This window comes from Populus alba, chromosome 3 (assembly GCF_005239225.2).
Source record: "Populus alba chromosome 3, ASM523922v2, whole genome shotgun sequence".
NCBI lineage: Eukaryota > Viridiplantae > Streptophyta > Magnoliopsida > Malpighiales > Salicaceae > Populus > Populus alba.
In genome coordinates this window covers 15362692-15381611 of record NC_133286.1, presented here as the reverse complement: position 1 = coordinate 15381611, position 18920 = coordinate 15362692, and the positions used below count along the sequence as shown (strand labels likewise).

The 18920-nt window shown below is 34.0% G+C and overlaps 3 protein-coding genes across 6 annotated transcripts; 2 read left to right on the top strand and 1 right to left on the bottom strand.

Moving 5' to 3' along the window:
* Positions 1 to 765: 765 nt before the first annotated feature.
* Positions 766 to 1744, top strand: LOC118028505 (pectinesterase 3). The gene has a single exon (XM_035032103.2). It carries the CDS (start codon positions 910 to 912, stop codon positions 1630 to 1632), a length of 723 nt encoding a protein of 240 aa, XP_034887994.1. The 5' UTR covers positions 766 to 909; the 3' UTR covers positions 1633 to 1744.
* A 4056-nt stretch (positions 1745 to 5800) lies between these two features.
* Positions 5801 to 9898, bottom strand: LOC118028506 (E3 ubiquitin-protein ligase At1g63170). 4 transcript variants are annotated; one of them, XM_035032104.2, is made up of 5 exons: positions 9069 to 9898; positions 8406 to 8528; positions 8178 to 8310; positions 6682 to 6849; positions 5801 to 6348 (listed from the first exon to the last, which is right to left on the bottom strand). In XM_035032104.2, the coding sequence occupies exons 1-5, from the start codon at positions 9659 to 9661 to the stop codon at positions 6175 to 6177; spliced, it is 1191 nt and encodes a 396-aa protein (XP_034887995.1). In that variant the 5' UTR covers positions 9662 to 9898; the 3' UTR covers positions 5801 to 6174. The 4 variants fall into 4 exon arrangements, with proteins under 4 accessions (XP_034887995.1, XP_034887997.1, XP_034887998.1 ...); XM_035032106.2 differs by having other exon boundaries at positions 8406 to 8525; XM_035032107.2 differs by having other exon boundaries at positions 6682 to 6846; positions 8406 to 8525.
* Positions 9899 to 15575: 5677 nt separating this feature from the next.
* Positions 15576 to 18720, top strand: LOC118028507 (replication factor C subunit 2). The gene is made up of 7 exons (XM_035032108.2): positions 15576 to 15843; positions 16558 to 16664; positions 16762 to 16863; positions 17065 to 17260; positions 18000 to 18128; positions 18221 to 18415; positions 18500 to 18720. Exons 1-7 carry the CDS (start codon positions 15691 to 15693, stop codon positions 18608 to 18610), a joined length of 993 nt encoding a protein of 330 aa, XP_034887999.1. The 5' UTR covers positions 15576 to 15690; the 3' UTR covers positions 18611 to 18720.
* Positions 18721 to 18920: the final 200 nt, after the last annotated feature.

Sequence of the window (18920 nt, the reverse complement as noted above, 5' to 3'; positions counted from 1 at the left end):
GGAGCTTTGCCAGATCCATTCCAATTTCAAAGCCAATCATGAAAAACTCATAATATAATAACAGGTGTTTTAATTATAAAAACTTAAAATTAAAAGATTTATTTTTTTTTATAGTTTTATGTTCAAGCTATGTGATTGCTAATATAATAGTCACTAGAAGTTTGTTAATTTTAGAACTTGTGGAATTAATTAAAATGAACGTAAATTTATCCAAAAACTTATATTAATAAAAAATAATAATAATAATAATAACAACAATAATAGCATCCAAGATTTTTCTTGTTATTATCTTTCTTCCTCTAAATATGACCATCCTCATTGAAAAACTTCTTTTTTTTTCTTTTATTTAGAACAATTATCCCTAATATACCATTTATTCTTACAATAAAAGCAAATCAAATTCCTATATCATGACTATAATCTCTAACCACCACCACCTTGTTTCCTAATCAAACTCTAGTTATAAGTTATGGTTTCTACTAGAATTGCCACTTGAGTGTCTCTTCATAATATCTTTACAAAATAAGAAAGAAATAAAATCCTTTAAAGTTATGATTTCTCTACTAAATAGAAAAGTTTCTTTAAAGTTTTGATATGATAGAGATAAAGAACATAACAATAATAGGGTTTGATTCTCATCATTAATTTCAACACCAATAAATTAAAAAAAAATCCATAATTATTAAAACTCATCAAAATGATATTTTATAAAAAATATATATAATTTTTAATTTTTAAATCACAAACAGAGAAAGAACAGTCAAAGGAAAAGGATTAGTTAAGACATGGTCGTAATCAGGGATCGTGTTGGACAGCCACTTCAACCATTTCCTTTCCTAGTCGTAGAAAGAACATCAAACCTCCAATCAATTTCCAAACCCAAAAACCTAGAGATCAGTTGAATTGGTTATGGAATCCTTCAACTTTTTCAAAGGCTATGGCAAAGTGAATCCGCTTGAAGATCAAAGCCCTCACCAACAGGAAAGTACTGCATCAAAACGCCGAATCCTCATCATCAGCGTTTCATCCATCCTCTTTTTAACTCTAATCCTCGGTCTAGCCCTTGCAGCATTGATCCATGAGTCAAATACCGAACCAGACGAATTCCCGTATCTCTCTTCATCAAACTCAGCTGAATCAATCAAAACAGTCTGCGACATGACTCTGTATCCATCGTCCTGCTTCACCAGCATATCCTCTCTTAACATTTCAACAAAACCTGACCCAGAAGTCATCTTCAAGCTCTCTCTCAAAGTCTCCATTACAGATCTCAAGTGCCTCTCTTCTTTATTCACTAGTTCACATGATGTTAACTCTCAGGCTGCTATGAGAGATTGCGGGAGCCTGTTTGATGATTCCTTGGGTAAGCTCAACGATTCTTTGTTGGCAATGGAGGTTGGACCTGGAGAGAAGATGTTGACTTTGGAAAAAGTGAACGACATCCATACATGGATCAGTGCTGCCATGACAGATCAAGATACTTGCATAGACGGTTTGGAGGAGATGGAATCGGTGTTACCTGATGAGATCAAGGCCAAGGTGGAGAGGTCTAAGGATTTCTTGAGCATTAGCTTGGCCATCATTGCTAAGATGGAAGATCTTCTTAAAAAATTTGATCTCGAAATGCATTGACTTTTTTTTTTCTGTGTTGTAATTAAATTTCGCATTGAAATCATGTAATTGGAAGATGATATGCAAATAGTAGCTTGGCTATCATTGCTAAGATGGAGCCCTTCTTTAAAAATTTGATCTCAAAATGCTTTGGCTTTTTTTTCCTTTGCGCTAATTAAATCTCGCATTGAAATCATGTAATTGAAAGATGATATGCAAATAATAGTAAAGATGTCAGTAACAATGGCGGCAAGCATCTTTTACACTCATAAAACAATTGATTACTCAAAATCTCCTACAAGAGAACTTCTATATTCAAGCTGCTCCACAATTTTCTTATCGCGGGCATGTGCGCGCGCGCAGCGCGGAGGGAGACCTTCAACACATTGAGGTCATCTTCCATCATTCTGATATCTGCATCAGAAAATGCATTGATGATGGGCAAATGATGTGGCAGGGGTGGGCTGGACCTCTTTATTGATGCGTTGATGATCTGCATATCAGGTCAAGGTCTGGGTTATCAGGTGAAGAAGACAAAGCTCATGATAATAAGTGGCGCATGATAGAGCATGTGGCTCACTCCAAAAAAATTTCGCACATCATTTTCATCGTTGTGTTCGTCTTGGTCTCTTCTTCACAGTGGTATATTCAAAACATGTTTTGATCACTTTAATTTCTGGGAAAAGATGAAAAACCACCTTCTTCTGATACATGTTGTTTGGACCTGTGACCAATGCCTAGAGTTAAGAACACGCAATTTAACATGGTTTGACAAATTACCTACATTCACATTCACAGAACTGCTGATTTTACTCATAATAGAGAAGACTAAAAATTACACCAATGGAGGAAGAGGCTCTCTCAACTCAACTCACAAACACCCTGCAACTAAAAATTACACCAATGGAAGAGACTCTCTCAACTCTCAACTCACAACTCACGCGCTCTGTAACTTTTAGCTCACTTCTTTCTACCGTTCAATGTTTTTTGTTGTCTGTCTATTGCTTTTACAAACCCCTCTGTTTATAGTTGAAATGGAGAAGCGCATGCCATGATTCTTTCTCTTTAATTTGGTATACAAACCCTCAAATATCTTCCCTGAAAAGTATCCATTCCTTTCCAGCTTAATCTGCACTGGTTATAAGCCTAATTTGTCTCCATTCATAACAACATGTTGATTTACCTTTCTTAGCAACTTAAATGAATGTCCATCTTTCAGGAATGTCATGCATGGCTATTGCTGGATGGAGGTCCTTCTCGTGCATTTTCTGATGTTGGGTGTTGTGAATGGACGTGCATTTAATACACTCTTAAGCTGGCAATTTGCTCAGTCTATCCTCTATTTTGGGATGGGTTATCCCCTCCTTGGTGGGATTAGATGATTTAGTTCATTTTTAACTAGATTTTTCCTCAGTATGTTTGTTCTTCTCTTGTGGATTGTTATAGGTTAGTTTGTTTGAGGCTAGGCTAGCTGCTGGTTTTCTTTTTGTTTTGGTTATAGTTTTTATCCACTTTTAATCCTGTCTTAGTTCATACACGTTCCTGTCAATTTCAGTTTAGGAGAGGATGCCATGTTTTTTTTTCTCTCATCATAGCAGCTCCACTTGCTGTATCTTTTTCAGTCATACATAATGACCGACCCTCCCAAAATACCCCTCCAGCCTTCGTCACGGCCTGACACCACTCCAGCAAGCTCAAAAGCAGCTCCGTCTAGCTCTTTAATGCCCCCACCAACCACTCCAATAACTCCGACAGGCATCCCTCCTACTGTTGTCTGCTTTTTAGCATCTTTCTAGGCAACAAGCTCAGATTTTCAGTAGGATCTCGAGGGACCCAGCCTCACTGGAACAAGAAGGCTTCACTTCCAGCCTGAGCTAGCGCAGTACGGGTTCAGGACAATCTTCCCATAACTCCCTTTTAAATTCTTTTCCAATTTTTTGGACTTTTCCTTGCTTTTTAACATTTTGCTTACCTGACCATTCATGCTCTAATTAAAAATATGTGTGTGCATCTCTGTAACAGCACATTGTATTTCTTCTCAACCCCGCATACTTTTCCCTCTAAATTTCATGTGCTTATCTTCCTTTTTTTCTAATAACTCAAGGGTCATTCAATTCCATCAATTAAGAGAAAAAACTGGAGAAAACCCAACATCATTTTTTATCCTGACCTTTTACTGCTTTCATGTGACAAGGTGAACTCAGAGCTGGAAAACATTGCACCTGCTGCGGCACACTTAGATGACTCTTTCGCTCCGGCAAAGAAGATGCGTGCAACCATGTCATCCCCGTAATAGGTGACTTTCTTTAACGTCTATATTCACGCTGCAACTACGTAAAATTCCTGCTTGCTTGATCTTTTTTCCTTTACTTTGCTTGAGCTACTTGTGCTAACTGTTTAGGCATTAGCTGACATGCGCTTACATTGCATTTTATCTTTGTGTTTTTTATTCTGATAAACATATTTCGCCGGCTACTCAAACAAGATGGCATGTATGGTGTGAATTACTTTCTTTTCTGAATAAGAACAAACCTGCATTGCTACAAGGATAACTGCAAAGTTGCCTCTTGCTTAGATGCTAGCCTTTTATGTGTGATTTCTCCCTTTCCTAACCTACCAATCTTCTTTGCATGCCCAATCTTTGTTGTTGAAGTTTGTCATGTTTTTTTTTTTTTTAATTTCATTTATCGCTGGTTAAGGTCATGTTTGTTGTGGCTAAAATAAAGACCCGAAACGAAACGCCAGCTTCGTTGTGTAAAAAAATAAAAATGTAGCATGGCTGCATAGTGCGGTTTCTTATTTTGGAGAGCATGAATATGATTATATTTTTCAAAGAGATAGCTAAAATGACTTTCCAGCTATTTTAGCTAAGAACTAAAAAATAGCCATTAACATATGGATGCTCTAAGTCTTTAGAAATTTGGGTGTATAATCGGCGTGCATTTGGAATTCTAGGCGTGTTTCGCCTGAATGGGATATTCCGTTAGCCTGAACAAAATGTTATTATTTTTATAGGTTCCAATAATTAATTGTGATTAGGAATAAACGATTCAAAACTTTAAACCTTCACATCAAATTTCTTTTGATTTTGATGATTAGATTAGAACTAATAATCATTTCGTTCCAAATATCTTTTAGGTAGTAAATAACGGAAGACGCTAATCAGCATTCAATAAACTAGATGGGTTACAGAGCTATTTTAATCAAAATTAATGACGAAGAGGAACTCTAAAATAACATATCTTCATGTTATACAGATATTTACTTTAAAATTATTCTAGAAATATATTTATATTTATATTTTTTTTTTCTACCAAATAATGTTCTATCTCTTAAATAGAGCCTTTGTATCAGCTTAGCTTCCAGCTACAATTGGTCTGCTCTAAAATTGAGTATGCTTTAGATCAACACTTACTATTAGAGCAAACAAACTAAATTTACGGATTATGATTTATGAAAGCAATACTAATAAGTTTTTCTTGTTGTATGAAGACTATCAAATTCATATTTAAAACAATCTTTTATACATAAAGTAATAGGACCCGTAATCGTTACTAGGAAGACACCACGCAATTAAATCCTTAGAGAGTTTTACCAGCATTTCACGTTCTCAGCATCTTTGTTCGACACTTGTTCATTCACGGAAGCTGGCGACTGCTAAAACGATGGTACGATTTCTGCCACTTGGAGCTCAAAATCTTGTAACCGTGATCCCCTGGAGGCACAAATGGGAGGACTAGGTAGACGGGAACGGTGAGACTATATAACCTGCTTGTAATTTGTAAATGTAAAGAAGCAACTAAAATTTGAAAAGGAGGAGATTCTAAGCGTAAAATGGATGCATCGCTACTCTTTTTCATCGGCAGCATGAACATTCATGGTGCTCCATTTTTATTCTCAAGAAAATGCCGAGAAGATTTAGCTTCAGAAAATGCGAATCCAATTTGGATTCGGAATCGGAGTCCTGTAAGGGACCAAACTAGGCTTTATGTTCTTTCTTTATTTTTTACCGACTGCCCACGAGTCCCACTCCTCTTGCTTTTTTTTCCTCGTTGCGAGTAACATTTAGCGGTGTCTCTTGTTTTGTCTGGTCATGTGAATATTTTGCTTGCAGCTTCCAGATAAAATAGCGTTACGACCAACCTGGATGTCTCCATTTTTAGAGAAAACACACAAGCAAGCAACAGAGTTCAGAAATATTCTGTTGAATTTATTCACTTCACAAATAACACATCTCGCACATTATGTTATTCAACCAGAACCCCAAAGCACTCTTAATGTTAACCCACACAGAAAATCCTGACAGACCAGAGTGTATGCCATCTGTCATGTTTCTGCTATCTAGTTAGAGAAAATAAATAGACATAATTAGTATTCAAATGTACCGGGAAGCAACATTATACACATGCACATTCGCAAGCCAAACCAAGAACAGATATTTGCCCACAGCCAACAGAACACCTACCACAGCAACAATAGCGAGAGCTCGTACTAGTCCGATGGCATGCTTGAGCTAGAACGGCATGACAAAGTCTACAGATTTATAAAGTATTTGCAATCCTTCTACACTTCCTCCCTGTCTTGGCTCGTGCTCTTCAAGATATTGTACTTGCAGAGAGGACAGGTAGCGTTAATATATAGCCACTTATCTACACAGGTACAATGAAAATGGTGACTGCATGGAAGTTGCCTTAGCTCAGCCCCATCTTCATAAGCAGAGAGGCAGATGCAACACTCCTACAAGTTAGCATAAGCATCAGTTTAGTTATGCAGTTTGACTGCCTTCCCACTCAAAGCCAAGCAAGTTTCCCCAGTCAAGCTTACCCCCCTATGTATTCTTAATTGCGACACAAGGTTATCTTTTAATCAACAGATGATAAATTGACTCGTGATAACCACAAAAGTATTAAGCATTTATAATTATCAAATGTTTCAGAAAGGCTATGCTAGATAAGAAAAGGATAAATTTCATATGCTTAAGACACCGCTTGAATTCAAGTGATCATCAAATATTCTTTTAATAAGGATGAGTAAAGCATCAAATAACAAAGCAAGAGTTGAACTAGGTACCGCATCCTCTCCTGAAAGAACATGTTCCATTGGAGAATCTGTGCCGCATTCAGTCATTATTCCTCCAAAACATCCTTGTTCATCACCAGTGAGCTTTTCAATATCACCATCCCTTCGAAATTTGAATTTTGCGAGTTGGTCAATGTCTTCTTTGGATGCTCCTTCCTGCTTTAACAGGTTGAAGAGATCGAAGGGACACAATAAGAGAGAGCAGTTGAATAGAATTAGTTTACTCCTGTACATCTAAAATACTTTGTACGCTATAATTTATAAAACACTACAACATTTTAAGATGTCAATCCAATAAATAATGTGACTGAAGCCCAAAAAGTAGCCCACCATGCCTTGACAGAACTGAGGCTAATCCTCCCATCTCCAACAAAAACCATCCTTCCAAAACTTTATCCAATCCTTTCAAGCCTAAATGATTAGACATGGATCCATCAGCCTTCTGATCCGTGGAGGAGTAATATTCCTATTCAAATAACAAAATTTCTAACAACACTAATTCGCACTGTAATCACCTTTAATGCTCCGAGATATTCTTCTCAAGCGAATATCTATATGATTTTGAACACAAACCTCTGAAGCCCAAATTCAACTCACTATCAATCATGGAATTATGTAAGATATGACCACTCTGCAACCATAATTTGAACAAACTATAGAGGCTCAAAGGGAAGAAAACTCCAAACCATTATCACAAAATTGGCATGATTTTGCTACAAGTCAAACTGCTTCTCATGCCTCATTAAAACGTGTGAAACTTTCAAAAGCACATGACTTGCACGATAATGCATTTTGTAAGCTAAACAGAACATATAAAGCACGCACTCAAAAACAACTTTGGCATCATGCATTATTAAGCTTTTTTGCCCAACAAGCTACGGACATCAACTATACCATCATCACAGATCATCCAGATCACTAAGTTATATTCCAGGACAACATGTTGAGCAGAACTTAAACAGAAGGCACAAGATAACACCTTGACCAATGGGATATAATATTTAAGCAATATGTGGTAAAACTGGATGAAGATAAACTTGTTACTTTGTTAGTTTACTTAACATGATAACTCGTTCAGTTAATCAGAAATTGTTGAATAGTGCTCCCTTCAAGCTATAGGAAAAACTTTAGCAGAAAACACCAACCAAGCAAATTTACTACGGTTTCGATGTGCCTGCTTCTTCTAACAAGTGAATATCATAGCATCACCATTAGAAATAATTCTCATTTGTGCCATCAAATCAAGTCTACCTCAAAATAACCCAGCCTTTCGTTTTCGTTTTCTAAATTCAATCAATGGGCCTAGATGAGTTAGCAGTGAATGACACTACTTCATTAGGTCATTATTCTCTGGTTCTACTTTCAGCTTGCACACGATACACATGACTAACATGAAAGGGTGGAGTGTAATAAACTCCAAAAGAAATGGCACTGTTATAGCAATACAAAATCAAAGGATGAACATGACTGTAGATACGTGGGTCTACCTGGTCAGTAACAGCATATAAGATTGCAATAATACATGGAAGACAGCAGCACACAGCAATGCCGATGACACATGCCAGGGCAACACAAAAAACAACGAAGAACACATCAAAACCGAGAAAAACTATACATAACCTGCAAAACAAAGGCAGGTTGGAGAAGGTAAGAGACTGTAAAAGCAACATTTTCTCAAGCCATATGAAAAAAGGAAGGGGAGAGAAGGAACAAACCAGTATAGCCGGTGAGAGCCGTCTGCCAAAGCTTGGCCACCAGTAGACACCCAGTAGAACCCAATGATCCACCAGATAAAAGAAAACATTGTGTTTGCAGATTCCAGATGCTTCGCAACACTGCTGATAGAGTTAAAATACAAAGAATGAACAAAAGACTCCCATTCCACAGATTTCATTTGCAGCACAAACACAGCATGAAAATCAACTAGTCCCAGTTCCTTAGTGGATTTACAAAATAATAACAAGCGATTCAAAGAAGAAAAAAAAGGTAATAAAGTGAGGCCAGTGCGTAAAAAGATGAAGATGAAAAGGTAATAAATTGCATGCCAAATGATGATTAAAAACTCTTACTTTTAAATCAGAAAATGAAAACACATTCTGGTGAACCTATATAAGGCTTACTTAATCCTATCCTAAATCCATAATTAAATTTCATCTTTCATAACTGCACCATCACAACACCACCCTCAACCTCATGACAACCCACGCCAGCCTGCGGCAAATCAAATCAGGAACAATCAAATATGTAATATTTTTTAAAACCCTTCAAATAAAAGGCCAAATAAGGAACGCCAAACAGTTTTAAAATCATAAATTTCACATCACTTCATCAAAGACCCTAAACTCTCAAACATCTAGCAGCGGACACCACAAACATACCTAGTTCCATCATCTTCTAACTGAGCCAAACTGACATACTCTCCATAATCACCTCTCGAACCGGAACTCGAATTCCCATCACTCCCAATCCCACCATCTCCTCCTCCTCCTCCAAACCCAACTCTCCTCCTTCTCCTCCTCCTGTACTCCACACAAACACAAACCATATGCAGCACGCATTGCAGCCCGTATCCTAAAATCCACAACCTCAAAGGCACACCCGGATTCTCCTTCCTACTCAAAACCAAAACCCCCGCCGCCACGGCCACGAACGCAAAGTTCCAAATGATATCCAAAATCACCACAGGCTTCGAATACGCCCAATCACTCTGCCTCTCCTCCAGCTGCTCCGCCGCCGTCTCACGAACCAACATCGATGGCTCTCTCATCATACGGCGGCTACTTGCACGGCGTAGAAACCTGGCAGCGTCACGGAGGGATTGGCGGCGGATGGATCGGCGGCTTGGATTGGGATTGGGTTCATTTTGTTGACCAGGGGAAAGAAACGGCGTCGTGTCGATTATGTCATCGGATGATCCGGTTCGTGTCGGGGTTGTGGTGGTGGTGGAAATTGGTGTGGTTGTGGAGGACATTTTTGGGCTTTTGGTTGTTTCGGGATCTTGTTTTTTCTTTCAACCAGTTGAGGGGGAGGGTTTTTTCCCTTTTTGATAGGTGAGATTGTTACAGGATTTTTGAGGATCGGAGGTTGTTTCGTTCTCTTATTGAGAGATTGTTTTTTGGGTTGTAGTTGGTTCTTTGCGGGGATGAAAGAATTTTGGAGAGATTTATGTTCTGTAACGGAAATGGAAAATGGATTCTGTTTTTCCCTTTTTTACGGTAAAAAATTAAATATACTTGCGTTGTAATAATTACTTACTTCCGCGCCAAATTATGATTGGTTGGAAGAAATGTCAACACCTCTAATGAACCCCTAACTGTTGACTGGTTATCAACTTCATCCCGAAAATAAAACTGTTATCAGTTGGGTCCCTGATGTTCTTAGCAAATAATTTTGATGTAATATTTAATTTTTAAATAAAAAAATATTTTAAAAAATAAACAAATGATTCGTCATCTTCAGAATTGGATGTATCCTTTTCTGCTTCTGCTTAATACATAATTTCTTGGTGAAATAAAAAAAAAAAAAAACTCATGCTAAGCTTAGATAATTTGTTTTTTTTTTCACGTGTTTAATTTTTAAAATCCATATTTATTTTCATTGTAATTAAATTTTTTTATTAGTTGTTCGAGAATGAAGTGTTAAAGGCTAATTATGTGAACCATTAATCTTGAATTGATTATGTTCTTCTATTTTCTTAACATTCATTGATTCTGCAAAATTAAATGAATTATGAATAATTAATTCTTATTGAATCTTTTTGATTCATTGATTTTTCAAATTTAATATAATTATTATAAATTAATTTTAATTAATTTTACATTCCTAACCTCTTGTGTAAATAGAGGTGAAGGGAGATAGAAGAAGAAAAGAAAGAAAAACAAATAGAAAAACCCATGTTATCTTTCTTTGCCTAAAATTTTGACTCTTTAAGCAACAAGCTGCCCTCGAAAGCTGTGGTATTGCAGAAAAGTGGCTGGGAGGCTAAAGGATTGATACATTTATTTTTTATTTCAAAAATACTTTTAAAAAAAAATCTTTTTTTTAAATATGTTTTTTTATTTTTAGATTGTTTTAATTTAATGTTGTTAAAAATACATTTTAAAAAATAAAATAAAAAAATTTTAAAAAACATTTTAAAAATATCTAATAGCACGTCCACAAACGAGCTGCTGCAGTATTGTTGACGAACCTGCCTTTACGGATCTTCAATGGGTAAGCTGTACAGTCGACACTTTGTTTTGCATTAATTGTTGCTTTCTCGGCATATTTTGTTGATTTGATATTTAAAGGTCAAGGTGCTCTTTTACATGTTCTTTTCTTGATGATTATGAGCGAGGTCTCCGGTTCTTTACCCTTTGTGATGGTCGGCGGGGATGTCCGTACATGCAATTAATGTTTTGTTTAGTTTTTGTATTTTAAAAAAATTAAAATTTTTTTATTTTTTAAATTAATATTTTTTTAGTGTCTAGGTTAATATTAAATTTAATTTTTTAAAAAATATAAATAAATATTATTTTAATATATTTTTATAGAACATTTTAAAAAACCAACAAAAGTCGTTGTCCCTGTAATATAAGTGACTGGTCATAGCAAACTAGAATTTGTTTGTTTTTATATTTTAAAAAGTATTTTTTAAAAAAAATTAAAAAAATATATTTTTTTATTAATTTAAAATTAATATGTTTTTAGTATTTTTCAGATATAATCAGAGGAGGGAATCAAAGGGGCAAGCAGGGTCTGGGCCCCCTGTAAAATATTACTTTTTTAATTATTGGGTAATTAAATGAGAGGAGATGTTATATTTTTTATTTTAAAGAAGTGAGCATGAAATTAAGTGTGACTTTTTATTTTTGATTTCTTTTGAATTTACTCTTGATCTACGTGGGAAAGAAAAAAAATGTAAAATTATTAATTTGTGAAATAAAAAATAGAGCCATCAATTTACTCTAATATAAATCATGCAGCATATCAAAAAAAAAAAAAAACACAAACCATGAGCAAAATTTTTCTACAAAAAAATTAAAATAGAGAGCCACCAATTAATTTATCTTTCAACAAACAAAATAAGGTAACTTAAATTTAAAATCTAATTGTTTTTTGTTTTAGATGTTTGTTAATAATTTGATGATGTTTTTTTATATATAAATTCTATCATTTTTGCTTTTTTTTCTCAGGTCTGTTAGTTCTACCAATTGTTTTTTTGAATTCTTGTTATAGTGATTTTTTTTTTAATTAATTAGATATATTTTTACTGGTTTGTTTTAATTATGCTTGGATTTTTTATATATTTTTTGTTTTTAGCAAAGGCCATCAAAATTATCAATTTTCTTCTTATGCTATATGTTTTTATTTTAGGTTGAATCATGAACAAAATAAGAAGAATTGATTTTTTTTTAAAAAAAAATATTGATAACTCATAGCCTACTGAACGAGCTTTTTCAATGATGAATATTGTTATAATAAGACTTCACAATCAGATGAAGAATGATTTTCTTACGAATTATTTGATTATCTATATATAAAAAGAAATTACTGAAAGATTCACAATTTATATGATGATTGATGATTTATATTCTATAAAAGAACGATGAGCACAATTAAAATAAATATGTAAAAATCATTCTTTATTATTTTTTGTTTTATTTCAAAGTTTATCAAACATAAATAATGCTTCGTTTTAGCTAGTGTTTCTTATATACTTTGTATGTTTATATTTTACAAATATAAAGACCAAAACATTAAAATGATAGATACATTATAAAGATGAAATTAACTTAATTGCTTTGACTCAATTTGATATTGCTCCAGACATTTTATTTTATATAAAGATCATTATATGTTTGTAGTAAGTTATTTGAATAAATTATACAGGTTTTGTTTTACAATTCATGTACAATAAATTAAAAAAAATATTATATCTTATATATTAATTTTTGGCTCCCATAACAAATAATTATAGCTCTACCCCTGAATATAATGATGTTAAAAATATTTTTTTTAAAAAAATAACATTAATATTTATTTTTTGCGAAAAAAGCTCTCAACTTGGTCATGGATACAGTGTTCGAGGGCTTGAAAGAACTGCAACCTTCGATCCTGAGACGGATAAGTTTGTCATTCATGATCCTACGTTAACTTCATGCAAGGCAAACTGTTCATTAAGAGGGAGGGTAGCCAATTATAGAAAACACTAAAAGCTGTATTTTTTTTACTGTACACATGTATTGTTTATCTTCTTGTATTTTACTATGAATTTACTGTTTAATTTTTTAATTTTGATTCTTCAATTTTTTTTTGTCATGTTTGCATACTTTTACGCTAAATTAAAGGATAAATAAATCAGAATTATTGACTTTGGACAAAAAGTGAAAAACAAGGGGTCAAAGGAGAAAAGAATTTATAAATAGATAATGGTTTCAAAATTTTCAAAAACAATTCATTTTAGTCCTCAAACTTCACTATTATACCTATTCAGTCCCTTAGTGTTTTTTCAATTCAATTTTATAATAAAAACTTATTTTTGTTATTATTAGTTTCTGATTTTAAAGAGAGATCATTGAATTCCAATGTTAGAAAAGAAAAATGATATTAGTATCAATTATGGATATCAAAATAATTGATTTTTGTGTTAAATAATTGTATTTAATGGGAGAATTCAATTTAAATATTTTTTTACCTTGAAAAAAATATAAAAAAAGCATATCTAAGCTCAAGAAGATTTTTTTTATTTCAAATTGATTTCAAATTTTGAGATGTTTTTTTATGCAGTAAATGGAAGCTATCATGTTGCGTAGGGTGTTTTTGGTCAAAAATTAATTGAAAATGAGTTTTAGGTTTAAAAGCTTCAATCTTAATTTTTTGGCAACTATATCAACTGAAATATAGGTAAAATTAAATAATGCAACGTCAGAATTTTTAGTAAAAAAAAATAATGGATGACATGTCATCCACCTCATCTACAATAAAATAAAAAAAGATTTAAGAGTCCAAACATGCGAGGCCTTATTGAATGGCTGAGGTTAAGGAGCTAGCCTTTTTATTTATATTTTTTATATATTTTTGATATTTTTTTTGATTTGTTTAATTAGTTGTATATATAAGTTTTTTAATTTATATTTTAAAAAGAATTGTATATAAAAAAATATATAACCCCAGCAGAGTACAGGTCGCTTATCTAGTTTTTTTAAGGTGTCATGTATGAGACTATACATGAAACTGATCTAATATCATGCACGGAGGCTGGAGAGCAGAGTTCATACTTTCATGCTAATGTGGTTGAACATCCATGTGATGCATGGAAACAAATTTTCAATTCATTGGGTAAAGTGGAGCTGGTAAGCACTAAACCCCCTTTTCCAATCCTTTTGCGAAGGGTCCACTGAGTATTAATTAGTTGCAAAAAGGGTTGTGTTTTTAAGCTCGAGTTGACCAAGAAGAACGAGTTCTATATGTTCTCAACTCAGGTTTTTGCAGGATCCAGGGCAGTGTGACGACGTTTCGAAGGGTTTCTATCTTCATCTAGCTAGGAACATTACAATATTATGAATGTAAATTAATTTTGAATTAGGTATGGGTAAAGTTTTGGATTGATGTAAAACTTTACCCTAAGAATAAATTTATGAATGTAAGTGAACTTTGTTTTTCACCAGCAATATCTGAACCCAACTATTCACAGTGGATTGGGTGCATATTCATTTGGATGAAAATCATTATGGATTTCTTAGTTATTAGACATGGCTTGTGGTAAGCTGTGGGTATATTTTATTTTTTTATAAGAAAATAATATTTGGGTTATAAGCGCGGAGAAAACTTTAATACTTAAGTTATAGTCTTGTTCGGTCAAATAAATTAGTTGTATTTTAATTAATTACATGATAAAAAAACAAATAATTATAACAAACAGAAAAGAAAATAATCATAATAACTTGAAAAATAAATATTTTTTCAAGAATAAAAAATGATTTAGTTTAATTTTCAACCGTTTAAATATAAAAAGCTGAAATTAGATTAAAAAAAAAAAACCAAAGTTAACCTAAGTTAGTATAATAGTCTTAATAGACATGTAATTTGAGCAATAAAAGTTGAGCCAGTCCATATTAACCCGTCAAACCCACATAGCAAGTCACGAGGTTTAGATAACTCGAATAAAAATAAAATAAAAGAAAACCAATGAAATTAAAAAAAAAATCAAAAAAATAATGTCAACTTCATTAACTTTTTAAATACATTACTTAAATTATTAGAATGAAAGCACTTTATATAAATTTTTTTTATAAAACTCAATTGAAGTTTAAATATCTACAATAAAAATGATGGAGTAGTAAATTTTGTTTAGGAAAAAAAAAGAAAAAACAAAAAAAAAAGTTCCACCAGTAAAAAAATACCCTACTACTACTAATACGCACCGTGTTAATAGAAATGCTTTCAACAATACGACAAAAGGAATTTTAGTTGCCAGAAGGTGCCACCTAAAGTGCGTCAATGCATGCCTACCGTGCATTAATATTTTTTATTTCAATTTTATTGTGTTTTAAAAAATAAAAAAAACAAGGAATATTATTGTTTGTCAGTTTTAAAATTTTTGATTTTGAAGATAATTAAGTTTTTTTATTGTTTAAAAAATTATAAAAAATATATATATCCTGATTAATTTTTTAATGAGTAATAGTACTTGTAAAAAATAAAATTACCCACAACACCCATGCATTTTATTTTTTTAAGCACAACTACACCGTGATTAATAATTCGAGTCTATGTAATTTTTCCCTCCTCATTATTTATTTATTTTTGAAAATTGTACTCGTTCTGCTTACCCAAAAATATATTAAAAGAAAAAGGAAAAATAAAATCCTCTCCCTCCGCTTCACTCTGGCAATTTCCCTCCAAGTCGAAAGACTGAAAGAGGTTCTATCTAGGGATAGCGAGAGAGAGCAAAGGGTTTCTTTCTTGTAACCAAAAGAAAAGAAAATTTAAAAATCAAATCAATCATCTCTCTAACCGATGGCATCATCGAGCAACAGCAGTAACTACGACATTCCATGGGTAGAGAAATACAGGCCCAACAAAGTCGCTGACATCGTGGGCAACCAAGACGCCGTCTCTCGCCTCCAAGTCATTGCTCGCGATGGAAACATGCCTAATCTCATTTTAGCCGTATGTTACGTTCCAATCTTTATTTTGCTTCTGCTTCCCTTCCTTCTTTTATTTATTCTCTACTGCTGCAACAGTTCTAGATCGAATGTATTTTGTATGTGGTCGCGGGGTATTGATTATCAACATGATAATGTGATATTTATACTAATATGGATGAATTGTTTACTGGGTTTGAGTGAAAATTTTGGTGATAAAGGAAATATTTAAGCTATAATGTGCATTGCAATGGATTTTGTGAAATATTTCCATAACGATGAATTTTGCATATTCCGGGTTTAAGGTGTTCTAATGAGTGGTTTTGCTATTCGTGGGATGAAGTCGAATCTAGAATTGAGATCACCAGGGACTGAGATTTTGGTCCAAAGCATCTCCTATTGAGCTTCAAATTATCCAGTGGATAGATGCTTGGAAAAATGAAAATTTCAGGGATGGAATGAAGTTTTAAATCCATATTTGAACTATTACGAATATTCAGGCAAAAATTTAAAATTGCAAACACTGCGGTTGACTCTTGGTTATAGCTCACAACCCACTTTGGATTTCTAATTGGGCAAACTTTAATATGCTAGTTTACTTTTAAAAGGTTTAAATAGAAAAATCTTTTGAAAATTAAAAGGGTGGCTTCAATACCATGGTGAAGTTTTACATGAAGATTTGTAGTTATGTGCTTTTCATTTTTGCTTAGTTGATACTTATATCCCTTCATATTTTCAGGGTCCTCCTGGAACTGGCAAAACTACAAGTATCTTGGCTCTTGCACATGAGCTTCTGGGACCAAATTCAAAGGAGGCTGTCTTGGAGCTGAATGCATCAGATGACAGGTTAGCAAAGATGACATGCTTCAGGGTGCTAAAGACTTTCCAGTACTTTTCCTTGCTTGCCTTCTTGTCTCATTATCACCTCCTTATTGCTTTCCAGGGGCATAGATGTTGTGAGGAACAAAATTAAGATGTTTGCACAAAAGAAAGTGACACTGCCTCCTGGACAACACAAAATTGTAATTCTTGATGAAGCTGATAGGTATCCAATGATTATCTCTCACTTGGTTGATGGTCAAACACTATGTTATTGTTTTTTCATGTTATTCACGTGCTTTAGAATTTTACTTTCCTATTCCAGATGCATTTTGTTCCATACAGCAACAAGCAGTTCTAGTTAACAAATTTATTTTTATACAATTTTTTTCTGGTATTTATTCACTTTTCATCAACCCCTTTCCAGCATGACATCCGGAGCACAACAAGCCTTGAGACGAACCATGGAAATATATTCAAATTCCACTCGGTTTGCTCTTGCATGCAACACATCTTCTAAAATTATTGAGCCTATTCAAAGTAGATGTGCCATTGTTCGATTTTCAAGATTATCTGATCAAGAGATACTTGGTCGTCTCATGGTTGTAGTTGGAGCAGAACAGGTGAAGGATTTTTAATTTTGCATTATACTGAACACATCAGTACCATTTAAAGCTTAATACTAGCAGCCATTATTCTCATCTATGTTCTTTTCTTGGTTCTGAATTTAACTTGACTGTTAAGAGTGGTAATTTCAATTTTCATCATCTGCCAGTTTTTTGTTTACTTTATCATGCCTGTTCTAGAAAGTCCTCCCAGTTGTTCACTGCACCAGTGCCTTAAACCTAAAGTGATGGAGCCTGTGCTGCTATCAACAAACTTCTTTATCAATTAAACTACCTTTCTGCTGAGGCAACATGTAAATGAGCTATTACTCCACAGAATGAGCATGCCTTGACTTTTGAAGGTAGTTCTAAACTGTGAAAGTTGAAACAAGCAAGAATGAGGCGGAAAACTGACATTTACCTCCTTGCAAATTTTAATGGGTCAATCACCATTTAAATATGCAGGATATTTTATCCCTGAAAACATGGTAGATGAACTGGGTATGAAGCAACACTGTCTAATCCTGTTTAATGACTTTTTTGTGAAACTAGGTTAAGATTCAAATACATCTTGATTGGGAGATTACATGAGTGTATGATGCCTGAATTTTCTCATGAAAGTTTACAAGTACAGTTAAACTTGATGGGGACTCTTTGGCATGGCTCCCCAAGATTAAAATCTCAATGAACCTTTGATAGTAGAGCGTGTTTATAAACCTGATGCAACCATCATTGACCTTTATTTGTCTCGATGAAGGTCCCTTACGTTCCTGAAGGTCTTGAAGCTATTATATTTACTGCTGATGGAGATATGAGGCAGGCCTTGAACAACTTGCAAGCTACACATAGTGGATTCCATTTTGTCAACCAGGAAAATGTTTTCAAGGTTACAACCCAAAATTGGTGCATAACCTTGGTATTTATTGTCGCTACGCATCTAGACTTTTAGAGAATCTTAGGTTGTCAGTTGTTTTTCAGGTCTGTGATCAGCCTCATCCATTGCATGTGAAGAATATGGTGCGCCAGGTGCTTGAGGGAAAATTTGATGATGCTTGTTCTGGTCTGAAGCATCTCTATGATATGGGCTATTCCCCCACTGACATAATTACAACCCTTTTCCGAATCATAAAGAATTATGATATGGCTGAATATCTGAAATTGGAGTTCATGAAGGTAAAACATTATTGCTTGCCTAGCATTTCCTTCCATCTATCTAATCCATTTATCACACTTTTCTATGACATCATGAGCTTTCAGGAAACTGGGTTTGCCCATATGAGAATCTGCGATGGTGTTGGCTCGTACCTTCAGCTCTGTGGCCTGTTGGCCAAGCTTGCCCTAGTTCGTGACACAGCCAGGGCAGCATAAGTGTATAGCAGCTCCATTCTGGTAATATGATGGGCTAAGATGATGCGGAGATCATCCTTGTTTAAATGTTCCAGAAACATGTTTTGTTATGAGAAACTGAACTTAAAGACCGTTTGGTGGCATCTGGCTTTTGTACTCACACATATCCTTGCCGCTCTCCTTTCAGCTGATGCCTGATGTCGCCGAATTGATAAAAATAGTATTGGCAGGATTGACGTTAGAAGCTATAATTGCTGCATGTCCATTTTTGTTGTTTTTCCTCGATGGCTTATCAAGCTTGTTTCTTGTTAATCAATTATCGTCTCCGAAA